The sequence below is a fragment of the Takifugu rubripes genome, chromosome 13, assembly GCF_901000725.2.
Source record: "Takifugu rubripes chromosome 13, fTakRub1.2, whole genome shotgun sequence".
Classification (NCBI taxonomy): Eukaryota; Metazoa; Chordata; class Actinopteri; order Tetraodontiformes; family Tetraodontidae; genus Takifugu; species Takifugu rubripes.
Window position 1 is genome coordinate 654,213 of NC_042297.1, and position 23,510 is coordinate 677,722.

The 23,510-nt window shown below is 48.7% G+C and overlaps 2 protein-coding genes across 3 annotated transcripts in view; one reads left to right on the forward strand and one right to left on the reverse strand.

Moving 5' to 3' along the window:
* The first annotated feature begins 1,675 nt into the window (after positions 1 to 1,675).
* fgf19 (fibroblast growth factor 19) lies at positions 1,676 to 8,925 on the forward strand. 2 transcript variants are annotated; one of them, XM_029846508.1, is made up of 4 exons: positions 1,676 to 1,790; positions 6,162 to 6,416; positions 6,486 to 6,589; positions 8,113 to 8,925. In XM_029846508.1, exons 2-4 carry the CDS (start codon positions 6,206 to 6,208, stop codon positions 8,431 to 8,433), a joined length of 636 nt encoding a protein of 211 aa, XP_029702368.1. In that variant the 5' UTR covers positions 1,676 to 1,790; positions 6,162 to 6,205; the 3' UTR covers positions 8,434 to 8,925. The 2 variants fall into 2 exon arrangements, with proteins under 2 accessions (XP_029702368.1, XP_029702369.1); XM_029846509.1 differs by lacking the exon at positions 1,676 to 1,790 and having other exon boundaries at positions 3,769 to 6,416; positions 8,116 to 8,925.
* A 3,144-nt stretch (positions 8,926 to 12,069) lies between these two features.
* Positions 12,070 to 23,510, reverse strand: part of LOC101067511 (apoptosis regulator BAX) — a 17,177-nt gene continuing 5,736 nt past the window's right edge. The window contains exons 3-6 of the mRNA XM_029846510.1: positions 15,363 to 15,524; positions 14,305 to 14,437; positions 13,972 to 14,076; positions 12,070 to 13,882 (exon numbers count right to left, since the gene is read on the reverse strand). Of these exons, the coding sequence (XP_029702370.1) occupies positions 13,784 to 13,882; positions 13,972 to 14,076; positions 14,305 to 14,437; positions 15,363 to 15,524 (499 nt within the window). The 3' untranslated portion in view covers positions 12,070 to 13,783. The remainder of the gene's footprint in view (positions 13,883 to 13,971; positions 14,077 to 14,304; positions 14,438 to 15,362; positions 15,525 to 23,510) is intronic.

Genomic DNA, 23,510 nt, shown 5'->3' on the forward strand with positions numbered 1-23,510 from the left:
CCAGGGTCCACCAGGGTCCAACAGGGTCCACCAGGCTCCACCAGGCTCCAAGAGGGTCCACCAGGCTCCACCAGGCTCCACCAGGCACCACCAGGGTCCACCAGGCTCCACCAGGCTCCACCAGGCTCCACCAGGGTCCACCAGGGTCCACCAGGCTCCACCAGGGTCCAACAGGCTCCACCAGGCTCCACCAGGGTCCACCAGGCTCCACCAGGGTCCACCAGGCTCCACCAGGGTCCACCAGGGTCCACCAGGGTTCAACAGGCTCCACCAGGGTCCACCAGGCTCCAACAGGGTCCAACAGGCACCACCAGGCTCCACCAGGGTCCACCAGGGTCCACCAGGGTCCACCAGGGTCCACCAGGGTAACAGGGATGGGAACATGGGGCTCACGGGATGAGACGCATCTGCGGGACTGAGCTATCGGCTGCTGCAGAGGCCGTCGACCCAGAGGGGCGAGCCAGGGAACAGGAGTCAGTTGGTGTAAACCTGCGACATTGGCAGCGCGCTCCTGCAGGGAGCTCAAGATCTCCGTTAATGCCCCTAACAAACTAACCCTAACTAACCCTAACCCGTTAATGCCCCTAACAAACTAACCCTAACTAACCCTAACCCGTTAATGCCCCCTGGGAAACAGCATCTGACACATTCGCTGTCTGCTGGGTCCATTGTGTCCCGGTCGCTCCATAAAGATCGACCGGGACACAAGGGTGGAATCCAGAATGCAGACAGGAGACAGAAAATCTCCAAGTGAAAAGAGTGCAGGTGAAACACAAACGTGCCGTGGTGAGCCACGCCAGGAACCAAACTCAGAATGGGGCTTGTCAACCAAGGGGGCCACGGAGACCAAGACCAGGGGCGTAACGAGCTGGGGTTGGCTGCTTAAGAGGTTTCTTAATCAAGATGATTATCTACAGGTGAGGCCAGTGCCAGGACAAGCTAGTAAACCGGTCCACCATGCCCCCCCCCCCCCCCCCCCCAAGAACACCAGATCACACTCCCTCACTTTGTGGAACGTTCCGATGAACTGAAGCTAACCTCGGGTCTGTGGACAAACATCTTGCTGCCTGTGGTGGAGGCTCACGAGTGCTTGGAGAGTCCACCTCGTGGGTCACCTGTGCTTGGCAATCCTTACAGGACAGTTCTGGAAGGTGGAATTGATGAGGCCTGCATGAACCCGCTGACGGTGGAGGAGAGGAATCCGATTCCTCGATCAGCAGCGTCGTGGGCTCTGGAATATCTGTGGGTTTCTTTTCCTCGTTACTCTTCCGATATTAATTACGACTCAGAAAAACCCAGGGTTCTTCAACGTGGTCTGTTTATCTACACAGATCTAAACCAGTCAGAGTTAAAAAAGGTGACCGTGTTCCACTATTCCTCATCTACAACAATGGAGGTACAGACAGTCTTGGACTCTTCCCTGATACAAAGAGAACTGAACAGGAAAGTAACAGCTTGTTAAACAGCCTGTTAGAACCTTTACTAAACTGGATTTGAGACCGGTATTTCCACCAATCGTTGCCTCCTCTGATGCTCCCGGTGGTAAATGATGTTTAGTGGAGTGGAGAGAATTACTGTTGTTCATCATGAGTCCTGTTCCTGGTTCATGTAGCCAGAAATGATACTTTATTTTGGTGTGAATGTGTCTTTGATGCTGTGTGGTTCCTCTAGGGGGCAGTGGTGAGCTGTTTCCTGGCTGCTTCCCCACCTGTGACCAATCAGCATGAGGAAGTCTTTTTAAGCAGCCAACACCAGCTGAGCTCTGCTGGATCATCTCGTCCCTATTGGTGGTAAGTGAGCGTCTCCGACCGAGTCACTCAGTGATGTGAGATGAAGCCTCATGAGGCCTCTGTGATGATGATGATGATGATGATGATGATGATGATGATGATGATGATGATGATAATGTGTGGAAGATACAGGCCTCAGAGGAGAGCACCCAGGCAGCTGTAGAGAGCTGGTTAGGGTTCTTTGCTCAGGTCTCCCATATTTGGATGGGTGTCGCTCCACACCTGGTCCTCCTCCCCCCACACCTGGTCCTCCTCCCCCCACACCTGGTCCTCCTCCCCCCACACCTGGTCCTCCTCCCTCCACACCTGGTCCTCCTCCCTCCACACCTGGTACTCCTCCCTCCACACCTGGTCCTCCTCCCACACCTGGTCCTCCTCCCTCCACACCTGGTCCTCCTCCCCCACACCTGGTCCTCCTCCCTCCACACCTGGTCCTCCTCCCCCACACCTGGTGCTCCTCCCTCCACACCTGGTCCTCCTCCCTCCACACCTGGTCCTCCTCCCCCACACCTGGTCCTCCTCCCTCCACACCTGGTCCTCCTCCCTCCACACCTGGTCCTCCCTCCACACCTGCTCCTCCTCCCCCCACACCTGCTCCTCCTCCCTCCACACCTGGTCCTCCTCCCCCCACACCTGGTCCTCCTCCCCCACACCTGGTGCTCCTCCCTCCACACCTGGTCCTCCTCCTCCACACCTGGTCCTCCTCCCCCACACCTGGTCCTCCCTCCACACCTGGTCCTCCTCCCCCACACCTGCTCCTCCTCCCCCACACCTGCTCCTCCTCCCCCCACACCTGGTCCTCCTCCCCCCACACCTGGTCCTCCTCCCCATCCAGTCCTCCTCCCCCCACACCTGGTCCCCCTCCCCCACACCTGGTCCTCCTCCCCCCACACCTGGTACTCCTCCCCATCCAGTCTTCCTCCCCCCACACCTGGTCCTCCTCCCCATCCAGTCCTCCTCCCCCCACACCTGGTCTTCCTCCCCCCACACCTGGTCCTCCTCCCCCCACACCTGGTCCTCCTCCCCATCCAGTCCTCCTCCCTCCACACCTGGTCCTCCTCCCCCCACACCGGTTCCTCCTCCCTCCACACCTGGTCCTCCTCCCCACACCTGCTCCTCCTCCCCCACACCTGCTCCTCCTCCCCCCACACCTGGTCCTCCTCCCCCCACACCTGGTCATCCTCCCTCGTCACCTGGTCCTCCTCCCCCCACACCTGGTCCTCCTCCCCATCCAGTCCTCCTCCCCCCACACCTGGTCTTCCTCCCCCCACACCTGGTCCTCCTCCCCCCACACCTGGTCCTCCTCCCCATCCAGTCCTCCTCCCCCCACACCTGGTCCTCCTCCCTCCACACCTGGTCCTCCTCCCCCCACACCTGGTCATCCTCCCTCCACACCTGGTCCTCCTCCCTCCACACCTGGTCCTCCTCCCCCCACACCTGGTCCTCCTCCCCATCCAGTCCTCCTCCCCCCACACCTGGTCCTCCTCCCCCCACACCTGGTCCTCCTCCCCATCCAGTCCTCCTCCCTCCACACCTGGTCCTCCTCCCCCCACACCGGGTCCTCCTCCCCCCACACCGGGTCCTCCTCCCCCCACACCTGGTCATCCTCCCTCGTCACCTGGTCCTCCTCCCCCCACACCTGGTCCTCCTCCCCATCCAGTCCTCCTCCCCCCACACCTGGTCCTCCTCCCCATCCAGTGCTCCTCCCTCCACACCTGGTCCTCCTCCCCATCCAGTCCTCCTCCCCCCACACCTGGTCCTCCTCCCCATCCAGTGCTCCTCCCTCCACACCTGGTCCTCCTCCCCATCCAGTCCTCCTCCCTCCACACCTGGTCCTCCTCCCCCCCACACCGGTTCCTCCTCCCTCCACACCTGTCTTTGGAGATGAGCCTTATGGTCATTGTCACCATTACTATGATTATTACAAATGTATTACAGTACTGATGACATAGGTCAGTTCTTCATGTATCGTCTATCTCTTTATTTCATTTTATTGTCTTTAATTTCACTAACATATTGAAAAAATGTTATCAAATTCCTTTGTGAATCTATGTACAGAACTTGTCAGACAATTTGGTCCGATAACATAAAAAGATTCCAGGTTTTTTAGAGAGCAAGAAAAATTGTAAACCTCTATTATCCAAAAAGTCTCGTGTAGTTTCTTTGAGGTGCTTTAACCAAGCTGAGCCTGAGTTGTTTAATGGACTTTGGTTCCAACATTATTCCTTCCTTCTGCAGTTGGAGCCACACTCCTGGCTTCTCTACAAATGGTTTGACTTTATCTGAACATCCGTGTGAGGGAGAAATGCAGTTTGAGCTCGTTAATTCCGTTTCAGTCATACCTGGAATATCAAATGCAGTGGGTCTTGGGTGGAGCCTCCTGATCCTCCATATAAATCTGGAGGATTTATTTAGGATTATTTAGATAGAATTCTTTAAAGCATGATTGGTCCAATTACAGCAATTGACAATAGCACACATCTCTTAGTCAACACTTTGATTCCAAAGGAAAGAAAGTCTCTAGTTCAGGTGGGACCTCTAGTTCAGGTGGGACGCCTCGTTCAGGTGTGACGCCTCGTTCAGGTGTGACACCTCGTTCAGGTGGGACCTCTAGTTCAGGTGTGACGCCTCGTTCAGGTGGGACGCCTCGTTCAGGTGCGACGCCTCGTTCAGGTGGGACGCCTCGTTCAGGTGCGACGCCTCGTTCAGGTGTGATGCCTCGTTCAGGTGGGACGCCTCGTTCAGGTGGGACGCCTCGTTCAGGTGGGACGCCTCGTTCAGGTGTGATGCCTCGTTCAGGTGTGATGCCTCGTTCAGGTGGGACGCCTCGTTCAGGTGGGACGCCTCGTTCAGGTGGGACCTCTAGTTCAGGTGGGACCTCTAGTTCAGGTGGGACGCCTCGTTCAGGTGGGACGCCTCGTTCAGGTGGGACCTCTAGTTCAGGTGGGACCTCTAGTTCAGGTGGGACCTCTAGTTCAGGTGGGACGCCTCGTTCAGGTGGGACGCCTCGTTCAGGTGGGACCTCTAGTTCAGGTGGGACCTCTAGTTCAGGTGGGACGCCTCGTTCAGGTGGGACGCCTCGTTCAGGTGGGACGCCTCGTTCAGGTGTGACCTCTAGTTCAGGTGGGACCTCTAGTTCAGGTGGGACGCCTCGTTCAGGTGCGACGCCTCGTTCAGGTGTGATGCCTCGTTCAGGTGCGACGCCTCGTTCAGGTGGGACCTCTAGTTCAGGTGGGACCTCTAGTTCAGGTGGGACGCCTCATTCAGGTGGGACGCCTCGTTCAGGTGGGACCTCTAGTTCAGGTGGGACCTCTAGTTCAGGTGGGACCTCTAGTTCAGGTGGGACGCCTCGTTCAGGTGGGACCTCTAGTTCAGGTGTGACCTCTAGTTCAGGTGGGACCTCTAGTTCAGGTGGGACGCCTCGTTCAGGTGGGACGCCTCGTTCAGGTGGGACCTCTAGTTCAGGTGGGACCTCTAGTTCAGGTGGGACGCCTCGTTCAGGTGGGACGCCTCGTTCAGGTGGGACCTCTAGTTCAGGTGGGACCTCTAGTTCAGGTGGGACCTCTAGTTCAGGTGCTGCATCCATAACTAGTTAATCTGTTGAACCACTGTTGGCTCCTTCACCCCAGAACGTGGAGTCCTTCTCCATTAAGGACTTTATCGTTACTTTGCTCTCGATTGCCATCCAGCGTCACGTAGAATCCTGACATGAGTTTGGAGGTTTTTGGTGAATGGTGCTGTTTGCTTTCCATTATAGTTTAACTTGCTTGTGTGTAACTAGCGGACTAAACAGCGGAAGTACAGAGCAGAAAGTGATAAGAGCGGAAAGAAGTCTGTTATTTTAGTGTGGAGTGACCCAGTCTCACAGCTGCCCATAGAGAGCAGCAATATGTAGACTTTACCCTGTTCACAAATAAAAAAGAGAAGTTTAGAAAGAGCAATCTGACAACACTTTATGTAACATAATGTTGCAATGTGATTATTGATATTAAGACTTATAAAGCCTGAAGGTGGGAGGAAGGTTATCTATCGCTCTAGTTCAATGTTAAAGTTAATACGTTAGAATGCTTCTATGGTTTTATGAGCACAAATGCTAATTATAGCTTAGCAGAAGAATATTATGGTTTGGAGAAAAACATGTGATCTACATTGTTGTAAGTGCTTTCATTGCAGACTTCTACTAAATGTCGACTTTTATTTAACATGGAAACAAGCTTTGAAGTCAGCGTCTTTGATTGGGAGAGCTTTGTGTTGGATGCAGTGTAGGGGTGTGTCAGGCTTCTGAGAACTAGATCTTGTTAAAAGGTCATCAGCAGCTGATAAGGGCTACATTAAAAGGCACAGTAGAGTCTAAATCACTGCACACAACAGACGGGGGCCACCACAAGAGATCATCTACAAGGATTAGTGGAAACATGGTTCTCCTCATGCTCCCCATCACCGTTGCAAACCTCTTCCTCTGTGCTGGAGTTCTCTCCTTGCCTTTGTTGGATCAAGGGTCTCATTTTCCCCAAGGCTGGGAACAGGTAGTCCGCTTCAGGCACCTGTATGCTGCCAGTGCAGGGCTGCACCTGCTGATCACTGAAGAGGGCTCGATCCAAGGCTCTGCAGATCCAACTTTATACAGTAAGTCAAACACGGTCAGTAGATCCAGATGGGAGATGATCTGATTGTCTCCTCAACATTGCACTGCAGGCCTGATGGAGATCCGTCCGGTGGACCCAGGCTGTGTTGTCATTAGAGGAGCAGCAACCACACGCTTCCTCTGCATAGAAGGTGCTGGAAGACTGTACTCATCAGTAAGGATTCTCCAACATCACTTATACCCAATAATGTCCTGTTAAGCTTCAGGGTGCTGATAAACTTCTCCTTTAAACTGAGATTCTCTTATGTCAGCAGACTGGGAGGAGGGCTTTCTAACCATTCGGAACAGTTTAACTGGGAGCGTTATTTATTTGGCTATGTGTTCCTGGGGAGTGTGCCTCTTCATTTAAATAGAGGATTTATTATGACCTGGCTCATGTAGAAAATTCAGATGTGTGGTAACCCTAACCATAACCCAGCAAGTGTCTCCTATAAGCTGATGTATTGTCTGTAAATACAAAAACATTGAGAATGAGACCGGAAAAAGCAACAGGTTTGGTTCGAGGGCCACCATAAATGACTCTAGAACGATCGACAAAAACCACAACATGCAGCTCTTACAGAGACACAAGTGACACAAAGTAACCTGGCCTCTAGGGTTGAAAGGTGAGGTTGAAAGGTGAGGTAGCCTCCCAGGGGTTAGGGCCACTGAGCCCACCCCGACAGCTCAAAATGTGCTGCTTGTGCACAAGACGGGGAGGAAACTCAGAGTTTAGCAGTTGTCTTCTTACTAAACAAGATAAAGCAGCTAGTAAATCCCATCCTCTGCACAGCCAGGAGCACTTAATGACCCTGTCCTGAACTAGTTGTTCAACAGCAATTCAGTATAGACTGTTTACCCTTCTGTTGTGTCCCCAGAAGAACTGCAATATACAGAATAAACAGTCTACTATGAACCATTTAGCTGTTTAGAAACCCCGTCTAATTCTTGTTCCAGATAACTTTTAATCCTGTATCTATTTTAGCCACTGACGTGGGCTGACATGCTCTAGGAGCCACATATATGTGTGTGTGTGTGTGGTATATTATTTTGTTGTAGTATCGTACATATACGAGTCCACCGCTGACTCGTTTCAACTGTGCAAATTATTTACACAATTAAAACGAATCAGATTCAGTCTTTTAAGAAATTGCACCCTCTCATAAATCGCATACACTTTATGCATTTAGACATTACATCACTGCATTTTATGTAAATACTCCAAAGTATCCTTTTATTAGCTTTATGTTGGAGTTTTGAGAATTTGCTGTTGAAGGAGCAAAAGTTGGTTTTTAGAAAATATGGAATGGACGTCACTAGTTCATTAACCTTTGGACAATGTGCTGCAGGCTTGTATGTGTTTGCAAAGGGAAATTTGAATGAAGAGAGCTAGCAGCAGCAGCAACAACAGCCTTGACCTCTCGCTTGCCTTTTGTCATCAGAGTAAACACCACTCGAAGAACTTGCAGAGCCATTTACGTATGTGTGTTTTTAAAGGGGCCTTTGACTGGAAGCACGTTTGGCGTACCCTTTTATTCACCCCATTTGCCCCTAAAATGGCTGATCTGAGGGGTTCTATAGAACTTTACATTTTAAAGAGCAGTGGTGAAAATATGAAAGAGTCTTGAGTATTTCAGTTATTGAGAATCGACAGAGCCACATGTGCCATATTCTGATGATTGTTACATGTATTTGCAGCAGACCTACAGCAAAGACGACTGTACCTTCAGAGAGCAAATCCTAGCAGACGGCTACAGCGTCTACAGATCTGTCGGACACGGAGCTCTGGTCAGTCTGGGAAACTACCGGCAGCAGCTGAGGGGGGAGGACTGGAGCGTTCCGACACTGGCTCAGTTCCTCCCCAGAATAAGTTCACTGGATCAGGACTTTAAAGCTGCTCTTGACGAGACTGAGAAGCCAGAACAAACTGCACCTCAAAGATCGGAACCTGTCGACATGGTGGACTCATTTGGAAAGCTCTCTCAGATCATCCACAGTCCCAGTTTTCACAAGAGATGAAACGGCTCAGAGACATCAGAACCTGTCTGGGATGTTCTGGATCTGAGGCCAGGTCCAGGAGGCAAGTCAGCTAGTAGTCACTCTACATTTCCACGATCCGATCGGAAATGAAACGGAGAGAACAAAGGACAAGAGGACGCCAGCAGCATGATGTTCCTTTCTGACTTGACTGTGTGCTTGTACCCTCCGTCCACTGGGAGGGTTGGTAGTTGAGAAACAGGAGCACCAACGAGCTCTGATAGAGGAAGGGTTGGTGAGCAGAACACCAACCCATTGTCACGTGAAGAAGGAGCCTTCTCGCCATTTAATAACAGCTGTCATCCGACTTTTCCTTTGTAACAGTAAGATTATCAGACCTCAACCAAACAGTAAAGGAGTCGGACAGAACATTTGACATTGTTGCTTATTTATTTATCTTCTGTGGGTTTGTGTTTAATGTACTTCTGCATTTTATTGCACATGTTTATGTGAGTGAATCAGGGTTTTGTTGTCTGGAACAGAGAAAAGTGTCTTTTGGGGACCAACTCAACAATAAACCAGAGTCCAGTCTGGACGTTTTACACATTCACTGTTGCCAGTTTGGTGCATTTAATTGGGACTTGCTGTAAAAACTACGATTTCAATAATTAAAACGGATCTCAATAAGAATTCCCAACTGTCACCCCTACCCCTAACCCCTACCCCCTAACCCCTACCCCCTAACCCTACCCCCTAACCCTAACCCCTACCCCTAACCCCTACCCCCTAACCCTACCCCCTAACCCTAACCCCTACCCCTAACCCCTACCCCTACCCCCTAACCCTACCCCCTACCCCTAACCCCTACCCCTACCCCTACCCCCTAACCCTAACCCTCTAACTGTCCCTCGACACACCCACAGCTCCAGATTGTCTCCTGCCATGTAGATTAAAAATGGGGGAAAAGAACTTTAAAGATCACACATGGAGCTAATTTTCATCATGGGAAGTCAAAGTTGGACTTTGCAGAATGAAAAGCATGAAAGTCAAACACATATAAACACTGCACGCTAAAATCGTGTGTTGAATTACATACTGTAAAATGAGGCAACAGGATTTAAAACGGTAAAAAATGTTTCCACCTGTGTGCCGTTTGTATTTTATGCCAAGATTCAAATGTGACGTCTGTGTTTGCTTCCAAATACAAGAGGAAACAAAGTTTCCTCAGCAAACTCCAAAAGGATCCACAGATGTGAAGCATTTGACCAACTTCAGGAGCTGGACCACCCTGGTGCAGGTGGGTGTCCGTACCGGTTGTGTCTCCCTGTTTTCAGGAACGTGACAAAGAAAATACTATTTATAGAGTCTAAAACAGTGAAAACTGCAGAAGTGAATAAAGCTGGAAACATTGTCTACATGCTTACTGTCCTCAAAACAAGTTTATGTGGAACATGGCGCTCAAAAATCTGTCAAAATGTTTTATTAGGACTTTGGTAAGTTATGAAGAGTAATATGTGCTGTGCATCAACACATTATCATAAAGACCACAAAATGGCACCTGTTGGGAGACATGCCTGGGAAGTGGCTCTGAAGGTCAGGGCTCAGTCCCACAGTAGAACGTGGGAGTAGAGCAGCTGCAACACAACTCAACATGAATGAATCCATGGTACGGAAGTGGAGGAAGCAGGAACATGACCTGTGCCTCGTACAGGAAGCCAGAGTTTCCACGGGAACAATGGCCGCAGTTAGAGGACAAGAGTGAACAGTGAGTTATTGAACAGGGAACAGCAGGTCCAAGTGTCTTTACAGGCCCTGTTCGACTCAAGGCAACAGTGGAAGTTCAATGATTCAAGGTGGTCTGAGGTGTGAGCCCTCTAGCTGTACAAGAACTACCGTCTGGCAGTAGCCGAAGAAAAGCTGGCCATTTATGCACCGACTGCAAGAACAAGATCACTGAAAAGGAGACCCAGCCAGAACAGATCCCCAACGTGGACCAGGTCCCTCTCACCTTGGACGTCTCTGGGAACTGTACTGTCGAGGGAACAGGGACCAGTACGCTACCTGCACACATAACAGGGAAGGAGATGTCATCTTTCACGGTAGTTCTCGGCTGCCAGGTTAACGCCCAGAAACTACCACCCACGGTCATTTTCAAGAGGAAGACGCTGCCAAAAGGAACATTTCCGGCCGGTGTCATCAAGGCTAACGCAAAGGGCTGGATGGATAAGGAGAGGATGAGTGGATGGCCTTTCCCACAAATCTCCGTCCCTCTGGATCTGCGACTCCAGCATTGGGAGCCCTGGGTGACAGAAGGCCAACACATGTTTACCAAGACAGGGAGGCAGCTACGGGCGAGTTAGGCCAAAGGCTGGAGTCATCGCTGACCAGCTAACGGACAGCAACAAGACTGACTCGGACCATGATCCAGGCCTGCTTGATGCCCAAACCGCCCAACTATTAAAGTCAGACCCTGGAGATGAAGAATTAGATGGATCTGTGGAAGAGGAATGCACTGGAGATCGAGTGTGTTGTTTTTGATTTAATATGTTACAACTGAACATTGTTGAGTTATCCAAGCAAGATCTCTGCCTCCACTTTTTCTTGAAGACCTTTGGATGAATAAATGAGGAGTCATAATTAAAACATTATTAACACACTCAGAGTTGTAACTTAAGCATTGTATTTTTTGACCCTTCATTATTAAACGCAGCAGTAACACAGCTGTAATGTGACAGTAAAATAGCATTACAATAACACGCGGTTAGAAAAACGAGCCAAGACATGACGTGCATAAAGACTGTTAACTAAACTAGCATCCTCCGCGCGCTTCTACGTATCTCTTCAACCTGTCTTGCGCCACATGAGCGCCCCCTGGCGGCCACAGGTATCCGTTCAAACTGAGGAAGTAACAAAAATCCATCAATAAGCTGCATCGCTCTGAGCCGCGGGGGTCAAAGTGTGGGGGAAGTCGTACATACGTAAATGGCTCTGCAAGTTCTTCGAGTGGTGTTTACTCTGATGACAAAAGGCAAGCGAGAGGTCAAGGCTGTTGTTGCTGCTGCTGCTAGCTCTCTTCATTCAAATTTCCCTTTGCAAACACATACAAGCCTGCAGCACATTGTCCAAAGGTTAATGAACTAGTCTTACAGCGCGGCATTTACGCTAATCAACTGAAAAAAGTTGGCAAACGAGACCAGTACTTCCCAAACACAAGGCGCCCCCCCAGTGATGCCGGGGGAGCGGGGTGACCCTGGGGAACAGGCATGTCTTTTACCGTACTAGAATGAGGCACATCCATCACAATCATTGGTGGCTCTGTCGTTGAAATAAGCGCAGGGAGTATTAGCACGATGGCGTAGGCTTCTTTTTGCCCCGAGCCGAGCAAGAGGTTAGAAGAGCCGGATACAAACCCTTAAGAGACCACGTGTATGAAAAGAAAGGCAGAGAAAGACGGAGTTAACGAGACAAAGTCCTCCGAAAGCTAAACGGGGAACATATGGCGAAGCGCGTGTAGCGCTACGGTGGGAGACGAGGAACGCCGGGTCGTTTCCTGGGCTAGAACCACTGGCAGCGGAAAGGCGCCGTGAAAGGCCTTCCACCGGAAGCCAGAGGAGTTTCTCAGCGAAAACATGCAAATATTGCCAACAATCATCCCGATTTGGTTAAAAAGAGACAAAATCTGTGAAAAAGGATTTATTCACTTTTGTTCTGTTGGTTAAAGTGTTTTTTACATTGTGCTCCTCCGTTCACGTTGCTTAAATGAAATAAAATTTGTTATTATTTTTCTTTAATTTTCCAGTATCTAAGTAAACAATGTCAATAAAGTTATTCTTTGTTGTAAAGTATATGTAAGAATCTTATAAACAAATGATACTGGTTACCGTTGCTATGGAGAGTGGGGGGGTTACAGAAGATAAGCGAGAAGCTCTGGACTAGACAGAGGTTCATCTCGACCAGCTTCACACTTTAGACTCTGGTGTGTTTTTAGATTTAATGCTAACAACGAAGCAAACGTTACATTAGCACACATAGTAAACAGCTATGCCAATAAACTGTAATGGTCAAAATTGGCATAATCACAAGTCCTGAAGAGAAGAGAAGAGCATGAACATGCTTACCCGAATAAACCCTTAACAGTCATTTTAATAAAGTCTGGAGATGTTTGAGAGGAACCATCATGGAGTAAACATGTGCAACGGAACCTGAACCTGAGTTTAATCTGAGGTGATTAAATCACAGCTTGGAGCCAGTTTAGGTAGGTGAGGCCCGTCGGGCAGTGTGCCAGTTATGTGCCCAACAACCATAAACCCAGAGGAACCAGAGGGCTCCTGCTCGTGTCCAAGATGCTAAAACTACCTGATTGTGGTGAATCTCAGCTTCCAAAGGTGATTCAGCTCATTACTCAATAAGGGTCTGAGTTCTTACTGTCTGGTTTTACTCTGCTTTTCATGCTGTCAGTTAGTGCTGTTAGCACTAAATGCTACAGAACAAGAAACAGTGGATCAGGGGCTAACTTCACTGTAAATGTAGTTTTGTTGTTTTTTCTTCTGTCTTTGGTTCGTTTTAACTGTGGGATTAATGAGATTTAGATCCCAAAACATCCTTAAGAGATAAGCAACCCTTTGAGGGTTTATTCCTGATCCTGGAACGCTGGTGGAGAGATCTTCCATTACTGAAGACAACTGTCACGATTTTCCAGCCCAGTTTGAACTATTTCAGGACAACTGGCAGTAAATTTCACGCAATGTTCATGTATTACTTCACTTTATTTCAAACTAGATGTAATACTTGCTTGACTAATCCAGCTAATCAGACATTATATCAGGTGCTTCAAGCGTCACTAATGAGTAGCATTGTCGCTCGTGGAATGTGGTCAGTCAGGAGAGAAGTTTCCTCTTCTGCTGGAACAGATCAACAGGATTCCGCTGGGTTCCTGACACCCTCCAGTCGGAGGGAGGTTATTTACGTCCAAGTCAGTGAACTGAGGTATATTAGAACGTGTCACGCCCAAGATGTTTCTCCTAGCTTTTGCATGTATTGATAGAAATACTCGGACATTCTGACCGTTTCTTTCTCAGACTGTTTTCAGCTCTATAAAATAGGATCATTTAAAAACAGGGGTTTGTTATAAAAGCCGGTTCTGTAACCATCTTTCTCTAGGGATCTTCAGCTTCTAAAGCTAAAACATGAATACGACTAAATATCTACTAAGGATCTGCCAGGTTCTTTCAGAGGAGTGTTTTCTAAAAAGATCTACCTTGAACTGTGAAGAACATTAACTGTGTGGCTCAATGAGACTGAGAAGATCTGGCTGATGGAAGTCAGGAGGCAAGTTGAGATGAATGATGGACACCTGAGAACAGAGGAGGCGGCACTAGCTCGGAGCTCGGCTTCAGCGGCTCCTCCTGTAGTACACCATCATCCCCACCAACAATACTGATGCTACAACAGCTGCCATCCTCCAGCGGGCAAAGTGTTGGATGACCCCCGCCTAGAGGGTCAGGAGAGCAGCGTTAAAGGGGTGGAGCCTCACTCCCCACAGCCAATGAAGGTAGGGCTGGGCGTAGCGTCAAGTCTCACCCAGCCTCCCTGCTGGACCAGCCAGGGGTAAAGTTGCTCCCGGATGACTTGGAGAACCCATCCGATCACCATCCTGATGTTCTCCAAGTGGTTGGTGGTCAGCGCCTTGAAAGCAGAAACCACTCCGTTCATTTGACAGGATTTATTTATTTACTACAGATGTTTCCAGCTACCATCTGCTCTTCCCCTAATGTGCACACACACACACACACACACTCTCTCTCCACGTTAGACTCCCAAATCAACCTAATGAGCTTGATTTTCAAAAAAAATAATTCTGTTGAGTACCTTGATTTAACAGATGCTGAATGAATACATTAGTTGAATTGTTACCTTCAGAATGAGTCTGTAGGCCAGGTGGAAAAGAGCAACCACTCTACCCCAATTAATACCATCGGAAAAGATGCTCCTGGCCACCTGCATGAAGACTTCCTGAGCACAGTTGCCCTGAACCTGGTTGACCAGGCTAAGCAACAAACACATGTGTTAAAAATGAGCAATGTCTGAGGGGTGAAATCGTTTCAGATCACTACTGTGACACTATGCTGTAGGGTCAGGGTCAGGGTCAGGGTCAGGGTCAGGGTCAGGGTTAGAGGGTTAGGGTCAGGGTCAGGGTTAGGGTTAGGGTTAGGGTCAGGGTCAGGGTTAGGGTCAGGGTCAGGGTCAGGGTTAGAGGGTTAGGGTCAGGGTCAGGGTCAGGGTCAGGGTTAGGGTTAGGGTTAGGGTCAGGGTTAGAGGGTTAGGGTCAGGGTCAGGGTCAGGGTTAGGGTCAGGGTCAGGGTCAGGGTTAGAGGGTTAGGGTCAGGGTCAGGGTTAGGGTTAGGGTTAGGGTCAGGGTCAGGGTCAGGGTTAGGGTTAGGGTCAGGGTTAGAGGGTTAGAGGGTTAGGGTTAGGGTTAGGGTCAGGGTCAGGGTCAGGGTTAGGGTTAGGGTCAGGTCAGGGTCAGGGTTAGAGGGTTAGGGTCAGGGTCAGGGTTAGGGTTAGGGTCAGGGTCAGGGTCAGGGTTAGGGTTAGGGTTAGGGTCAGGGTCAGGGTTAGAGGGTTAGGGTCAGGGTCAGGGTTAGGGTCAGGGTCAGGGTCAGGGTTAGGGTTAGGGTCAGGGTCAGGGTTAGGGTTAGGGTCAGGGTTAGAGGGTTAGGGTCAGGGTCAGGGTCAGGGTTAGGGTTAGGGTCAGGGTTAGAGGGTTAGGGCTAGGGTTAGGGTTAGGGTTAGGGTCAGGGTCAGGGTCAGGGTTAGGGTCAGGGTTAGGGTTAGGGTCAGGGTTAGAGGGTTAGGGTTGGGGTTAGGGTCAGGGTCAGGGTTAGGGTTAACCCCTACGTACAACTCTTACATGTAGGGATGTGGAGGATCATGGAGGGTCTTTGACGTTTGGTTGAAAACCCACAACTTACCGTTGCAGTTCCACATTTCTGTTTAAATCATCTGCAATCTTGAGCAGCTGCTCCACAACTTCTTTGATTTTGGGATCCTGGTGCTCTTCTGGTCTTCCACCCAAGTCCTCAGAGGAGACATGAAGCAAAGGTTCTTCAGCATGGATCCGCTCTATCACATATCTAGGGAGGAAAATATAACAGAAAAATGTAAAAACGTGGTTAAAAAAGAATTAAACTGGGCACAATTATGAGGCAAGTTGCATTTTTGTGGATTCATGTTATTGTACAACTAAAGTTGTCAGTTGGGGTTAGGGTAGGGTTAGAGAGAGTGAGTTAGGGTTAGAGAGAGTGAGTTAGGGTTAGAGAGAGTCAGTTAGGGTTAGAGAGAGTGAGTTAGGGTTAGAGAGAGTGAGTTAGGGTTAGAGAGAGTCAGTTAGGGTTAGAGAGAGTGAGTTAAGGTTAGAGAGAATCAGTTAGAGTTAGAGAGAGTCAGTTAAGGTTAGAGAGAGTCAGTTAAGGTTAGAGAGAGTCAGTTAAGGTTAGAGAGAGTCAGTTAGGGTTAGAGAGAGTCAGTTAGGGTTAGAGAGAGTGAGTTAGGGTTAGAGAGAGTCAGTTAGAGTTAGAGAGAGTCAGTTAAGGTTAGAGAGAGTCAGTTAGGGTTAGAGAGAGTCAGTTAGGGTTAGAGAGAGTCAGTTAACCTTACCCTAACCCTATGTGACTCTCTCTAACCCTGACTCTCTCTAACCCTATTCACTCTCTCCAACCCTAACCCTAACCGACTCTCTCTAACCCTAACCCTACCCTAACCTAACCCTAACTGACTCTCTCTAACCCTAACCCTACCCTAACCCTAACTGACTCTCTCTAACCCTAACTGACTCTCTCTAACCCTAACCCTACCCTAACCCTACCCTAACCCTAGCCTAACCCTAACTGACTCTCTCTAACCCTAACTAACTCTCTCTAACCCTAACCCTAGCCTAACCCTAACTGACTCTGTCTAACCCTAACCCTAGCCTAACCCTAACTGACTCTCTCTAACCCTAACTGACTCTCTCTAACCCTAACCTAACCCTAACTGACTCTCTCTAACCCTAACTGACTCTCTCTAACCCTAACCTAACCCTAACTGACTCTCTCTAACCCTAACCTAACCCTAACTGACTCTCTCTAACCCTAACCCTACCCTAACCCTAACTGACTCTCTCTAACCCTAACCCTAGCCTAACACTAACTGACTCTCTCTAACCCTAACCTAACCCTAACTGACTCTCTCTAACCCTAACCTAACCCTAACTGACTCTCTCTAACCCTAACTGACTCTCTCTAACCCTAACCTAACCCTAACTGACTCTCTCTAACCCTAACTGACTCTCTCTAACCCTAGCCTAACCCTAACTGACTCTCTCTAACCCTAACTGACTCTCTCTAACCCTAGCCTAACCCTAACTGACTCTCTCTAACCCTAACTGATTCTCTCTAACCCTAACCTAACCCTAACTGACTCTCTCTAACCCTAACCTAACCCTAACTGACTCGCTCTAACCCTAACCCTAACCTAACCCTAACTGACTCTCTCTAACCCTAACCTAACCCTAACTGACTCTCTCTAACCCTAACTGACTCTCTCTAACCCTAACCTAACCCTAACTGACTCTCTCTAACCCTAACTGACTCTCTCTAACCCTAACCTAACCCTAACTGACTCTCTCTAACCCTAACCTAACCCTAACTCACTCTCTCTAACCCTAACCTAACCCTAACTGACTCTCTCTAACCCTAACCTAACCCTAACTGACTCTCTCTAACCCTAACTGACTCTCTCTAACCCTAACCTAACCCTAACTGACTCTCTCTAACCCTAACTGACTCTCTCTAACCCTAGCCTAACCCTAACTGACTCTCTCTAACCCTAACTGACTCTCTCTAACCCTAGCCTAACCCTAACTGACTCTCTCTAACCCTAACTGACTCTCTCTAACCCTAACCTAACCCTAACTGACTCTCTCTAACCCTAACCTAACCCTAACTGACTCGCTCTAACCCTAACCCTAACCTAACCCTAACTGACTCTCTCTAACCCTAACCCTACCCTAACCCTAACTGACTCTCTCTAACCCTAACCCTAGCCTAACCCTAACTGACTCTCTCTAACCCTAACCCTAACCTAACCCTAACTGACTCTCTCTAACCCTAACTGACTCTCTCTAACCCTAACCCTACCCTAACCCTAACTGACTCTCTCTAACCCTAACCCTAGCCTAACCCTAACTGACTCTCTCTAACCCTAACCCTAGCCTAACCCTAACTGACTCTCTCTAACCCTAACCCTAGCCTAACCCTAACTGACTCTCTCTAACCCTAACCCTAACCTAACCCTAACTGACTCTCTCTAACCCTAACCCTAGGCTAACCCTAACTGACTCTCTCTAACCCTAACCCTAACCTAAGAAGGGAAGGATGAAGAGAAAAGGTTAAGTACAAAAGAGGGAAAAGGAAATTCAAAGTAGAAATAAGAATAATTTAAAAAAGAATAAAACAGGGGAGATGTTATAGGGAAACACAAATTTGATTAGAAACAGGGGAAAGAATAAATACAAAAGGAAAGATACAAGGGAAGGGAAGGGACATTTAAATTGAAAATAAAAAAACAGGAAAAGCAAAAAGCGAGGGAGTATAAAGGGGAAACGGAAATTAGAGACCTCAGAAGGTCCAAAGATTCGGAGGGAGCAACATCAAAAAATTGAAATGATTAGGAAACGGGAGAAGGGACAAAAGCAACGGGACCATTTTTATGTTGACGGCCAAGGGGCCACCATATTTAAAAGATCAGCCCGCCTGATGAAGGCCAAAACGGGACGAAACGTCGCGGCACCAGGCTGATCGCAGCTAAGGCCATAAGAGCCTCAATTTTTGGACACCCCACCACCTTAGGGTGGTGGACATTTAACTTTTGGGTGGGAGTCTCTGCCTGGGACCCCCTTGGATGGCCAGTGCATTACTTTCCAGGGGCTTCGCCCCAGGGGAAGGCCTAACTCTTAAACCTAACCTAACCTAACCTAACCCTAACCGTCACAAGGCTTCCAATCACAGAGTCCGTCAGTTTCTTGATCTGGTCAGAATCAGCGTTTTATGCAGCCCCCCAGACACCGTTCAGAGAGGTGACTGTTACCTTCACTGTAAGTTTCCTGCCTAAAAGGGGTCCAAAAGTTTTTGACAGGGTTAAAGTGGGGTGAAGCAGTGGCCCATGTCATTAGTTTTTCATCCTGAAGGCCTTCAGTGGCCAGAGTGGAACACTTTGATGGATGTGATGCGAGCGTTGACTTGCATAAAAATCAGTCTTCTTGATAAACAGTTTAGGTTCTAAAACTTGGCAGTAGGTTTTGGTTCCATTTTCAACCCCAAAAGGTCCCTCTTGCTCCTCTTTAAACATACCTGCCCCTACCAGTACCCCACCGCCACCTTGCTGGCGTCTGAATCATTTCAGCCTATGTGTCTTGTCCAGAGGTGGTGGGTTTCAGCCTCTGGCCCCTCGTCCACGCCTCTGAGCACGGAACACCTCGTGATACTCCAGGTCGGTTGCAGTTGTGGAATAGGGCAGCGCTGGAGGATAATGGGTTCCTGCTAGCTTCCTGCCTGATTCTTCTCAAATCTCTGGCGGTTCGTTTGCATCTTTTCTTCTTAACACGTTTCCCTGTTGACTATTTGCAACAAAACGTTGATGGTTCTTTGATCGCGGCCCAATATCTGCAATACTTCAAGAGTGCTGCATCCATCTGAACGGGGACAATTTTGGACTTTCTAGAGTCAGTTAAGTCTCTTTTTTGGCCCATTTTTCCTCAGCAGAAGAATCTGCCCAATAATGATGCACGCCTTGATATAAGGTGTTAGGCTCCTTAGGCCACACCCCCTGTAATAACCACCACCTGATGTGCATTACATCCAATAAGCATTCCAGTTTTCACAGCTTGGAGTTGGAAACTATGGATAAAAAGATGATATGGTCAAAATAATAACTTGCCTAATAATTGTGCACATAATTAATATCTATTTTTATTTATTCATGCATTTATTTAGTTTTAAAGAACATTGCCACACTGGATCCCAGATTGGCAGGGTCGACCCGCCTCAGCTCGCCATCTGGGCACATTCACATTGTTAGCATTGTTAGCATTGTTAGCTGGAACGCTGTGACGTAAACAATGGATAGCATGGCCGGAGAGACGAGGTCAGCTTTGTTGTTTCCTAGGTCTGCACGATAATTTGGGAGGATGGAATCTGTGGCTAATCTGGAAATATTGTAACGGACAACATTTCAATAATTTGTGAAATGTCCCAGGCTACTAACATCACCATCGATGACCATGAGCAGCTCAGGAGTTTGCGGAGCAGATGGTGGATCTGGTGATCTTGTCAGTTTCGCTGCTACGGTATGTTCAATAAAAAGTTGCATCATATCGCTACTCAAGCTCCGCTTGGTGGGACGTCCTGAGCGTGGTATGAGCGGCCATTAATATAGCGTCCTGCTAAATTCCGCGATTAAGTGACCTTGCAATCAACGAAATGCCGCGAGGAGCCTCCCATAATGCCGAACGACCCGCGTAGTCAGTGTTGCAACTTAACTAAAGTCAACCTCACAATTTGGCAGCACCAACTAAACCCTGACCTCCCCACCAATCTGATCACAACCCTAACCCTCACTACAACAGGAATACATCAGATCCAAGGTCCTTGTTTAGCCTTAACCAGACGAGGCTCAGATGGTGTTAGCAGTTCTGGAGGGACAGATGATCACTCCAGTGTGCTGCTCTTTTAGTTGGTGATCCTGGTGGGGATGCCAAGCTGGTAAAAGTTGGAGGAACTGGTCACTTCTTTGAGGGGGCTTGTTAGCAGCTCTGTGCTAGCAAGCTGGGTGGCTCCTGTTGCAGAGATTAGCCTGCGAGCCTTGTGGTTGGTGGCTAAGAGACCTTGTCTTGCAGTATCTTGGTCAGGCGTAGCTGCGGTGAGGAAGGGCAGTGCAGCTGCTTTTGTTAGCCGGTTGCCAGAGAGACCGCGGTATTCTTCGTACAGATACAGACCCAACCTACACTGGACCTGATCTGAGCTCCTGGCTACAGACGAAATCCCAAACAAAGCGCATAGCAGGTAGAGCAGCGCTACTTCATCCCCATGAGCTCTCAAAAAGGGAACAACCTTTTCCCTCAATGCATCTGATGACAAAGGACGACCTGCTCAAAAAAATCCTCGTTGAAACCTGAGTCGTACTGTCGTCACTGCGATAATAACGAGTATTACCTGAATGTGCAGAGCTCGTGAAGCTCAAAACAGGCCAGACCACAAAGTGCACACCTAATGGCCAGCGATGTTGGAAATGTGGACCCTCTTCAGCCTGAGATTTGTGGCACAAAGAGACCTAGCAAGACCCGTAAAGAGCAACGTCTGACAGTCATATATGTTGCTGTTCAACAGATTCAGAAAGGTGTGCTCACAGTCATTGCTCCTACAGCAAAGGTACACCTGGACAGACCAAATCCTCAAAGTAAAGGTTCTACTCCGGGATGGAGACAGGGTACTAGAGACAGCTGGTTCTGAATGATGGCTCAGAGCAAAGTTTCATCTTGCCACAGGCCTCGCAGCACCTAAACCTCCAGTCCTGAAACACTAACCCTGCTAACTGTTTATCAAGAAGAATTGCAGCTTCGCGGTGCTTCAGTTCACGTGCAAGTATGGCATAAGTCAAGCCTTCGCCTCTAAAACCCGAGGTCTCTCTGCACATTCCTACCCAGCAAAGACTCGACAACGGACGTGTATACATCTCTGTGTTTATCCGGATCTTCGTAGCATTGAGCGGAGCCTTGCTAAGCATGCACAACACGCTAATGTATACTGCCAGGAGATGCTAACACTGGAGAGATGGGCTATGTTGCAGTGATGTGACCTGTAGCGGTGATACCGATTCCAGAATCCTGGCTCATGTGGCATCATCATCAAGTGGCAAAACAACAAAGACAGAATTGTCTTCAACTGCACCTTCCAGTACAAAGGGAACCTCTTAATGACCCCCCCCCCCCCCCCACATCACTACCAACAGCCCTTATCCAGGTTCAGCAGTACCCTGGATATGAAAAGAACTGCAGAGCCAAAAATCTACCGGTAGGGTAGGGTAGGGTTTAGCAAGTCCTACCTTTGGTAAGACATGCAGCCCTTGCTGCGACGTCAATGCCCTACAGCGCCACAGTCGAGACCTCTGGTCTTCCCTTTCAGCAGATTCACCACATGCAGGGATCTCTTGAAGGCAACCGCCTGATGCCGACGTCGGGTGGCTGATCCAGACTCAGCCTGTGAAGCACCTCCCGACAACTGGGCAAATCAAAAGGCCCCACACCAACCTCGATTTTATCGAAAATTCTTCCTGTTAGGAGGGAGAACTTCCTTGCTTGTTGGGGCCCTGGTTCCTGTAACACACCTAGAGGCTATTTTGACTGTAGCTAACACTGACAAATAAAGATGAGTTGATTTGGCATCTCTGACTGCCGACATACATGAAGGGACAAAGAAAGAAAGACAAATTTAGGCCATTTTTAAAGATTTTAGCAGTGGCGGGCCGTGCATGTCACCCCTAGGCCTTCAGTCGTGAATCAATCCAACCCTCAATAACTATTTTAAGGCTATAAAACTTCCACTGCAGGTACAGCTGCGACACACATAAAAAAGCGTCAAAAATAACCTGATAAAATTGCAATATTATTTAGGAATATAGCAACATTTTACTCCCCAAAAATCCTGATTATTTGTACACAAAATCCATCCTCCTTTCTTTCCTCAAGAAGATTTCAATGACTCTGTTGTGCAGATTATCCGTGCGTTTCAGTTCCATCAAGACGTCCTTTCCTATCGCCATCGAAGCTAATGCTGAAGGTCGAGCCTGCCCTGTCGGATTTCTAGGGCTGAGAATGTCCGTTCAACAGAAGCAGTAGACACGCGGATGGTCACCGCCAAACCGCCACAGTCGATCAGTCTTTTTAAGATTTCCCTATTTTTCGTCACCTTTTCGTTGCGGAGCTCCGTTCCCCTGGCCACTTGCTCGCTCCGCTGTAGATCCACTCTGGTTTCCCCAAAAGTTTTGGAAAGCACCGTTGCTTGCAAGTGTCCGGCAGTGCTTTGATGCCGCGTTGCTGCCTTGGTTAGCCAAGCCAAATTTACAAATCCAGTGTGGCTCCAAACACCACGTCGATCAGTGGCCAATAACAAGCACTCCCAGCAAGACAATTAGCAGCGTTCCTCGGAGCCTGTGAGCCCGGAGTACCGCTCGTAGTTAGCGGACTGAAAGTGGCGGACAAATCCTTTTCCCGGTTAGCTCTGGCTCGTACACTCTCTGACTGTCCAATCAAAGCCCGTGAATACGCTGACGTTTCCTACGCCTGCTAGAAGGCCTCGGGGTCGCCAACTCACAATCTGATTGGTTGAAGCAACAGTTTGATCGACATTTTTTTTATGCTACAGGGCCGCAGAACTGATTGTGAAGGCCTCCAGGCAGATTTCTCTGACCCTGGCAACAAATAGTGGCTGCAATGTGATTGGTTAAATGCTTGAATATGAAAATACACGTCTGGAAGCAGCGCAACCAGGGGGCTAGCAATGAAAGGAAGCGGACAGACCATTTGGAATTATTTAATATGTATTCATGGACAAAATATAATTAACATCAGTCTGTGATTCAGATATTTTTAGGCCAGCAGAGAAGGCCTTGCAGGCCCCGACGGCCCACCACTGGGTTTTATAACAGATAGAAATAAACTTTTAGGGCTGAAACACACTAACTCTTATAAATACCAAAGCTATTAGCATTAGAACAACAAAGAAATCAATCATGACTCTGCTTTGTTAACATTTTTAATTCTTTGCTTTTCAGAATGCTAAAGGTCCGCTGACACCTGCTGTAAGCCTCTTAAGGAGAGGAGACACGAAAGGTAACTTGTTAGCGCTGCTGGTAGTTACTGCATTTAAAACCCATGGAATCAGAAGCCCCCGTTCCAACCACTGATTTTAGGCAGCAACATTCTGTCCAAGGGTTTTTGATCCAGCTACAGCAGAAATGACAGTTGGACAGTAGAAGCTAACAAGAATAGTTTGAAATCTAGAGAAAGAGCATAAAAGGTTCCATGA

Coding starts and splice junctions, on each gene's coding strand:
- fgf19 (XM_029846508.1), top strand. CDS start 6,206: ATGGTTCTCCTCATGCTCCCCATCACCGTTGCAAACCTCTTCCTCTGT. Junction 6,417..6,485: donor TGCAGATCCAACTTTATACA/GTAAGTCAAACA, acceptor ATTGCACTGCAG/GCCTGATGGAGATCCGTCCG. Junction 6,590..8,112: donor CTGGAAGACTGTACTCATCA/GTAAGGATTCTC, acceptor ATGTATTTGCAG/CAGACCTACAGCAAAGACGA.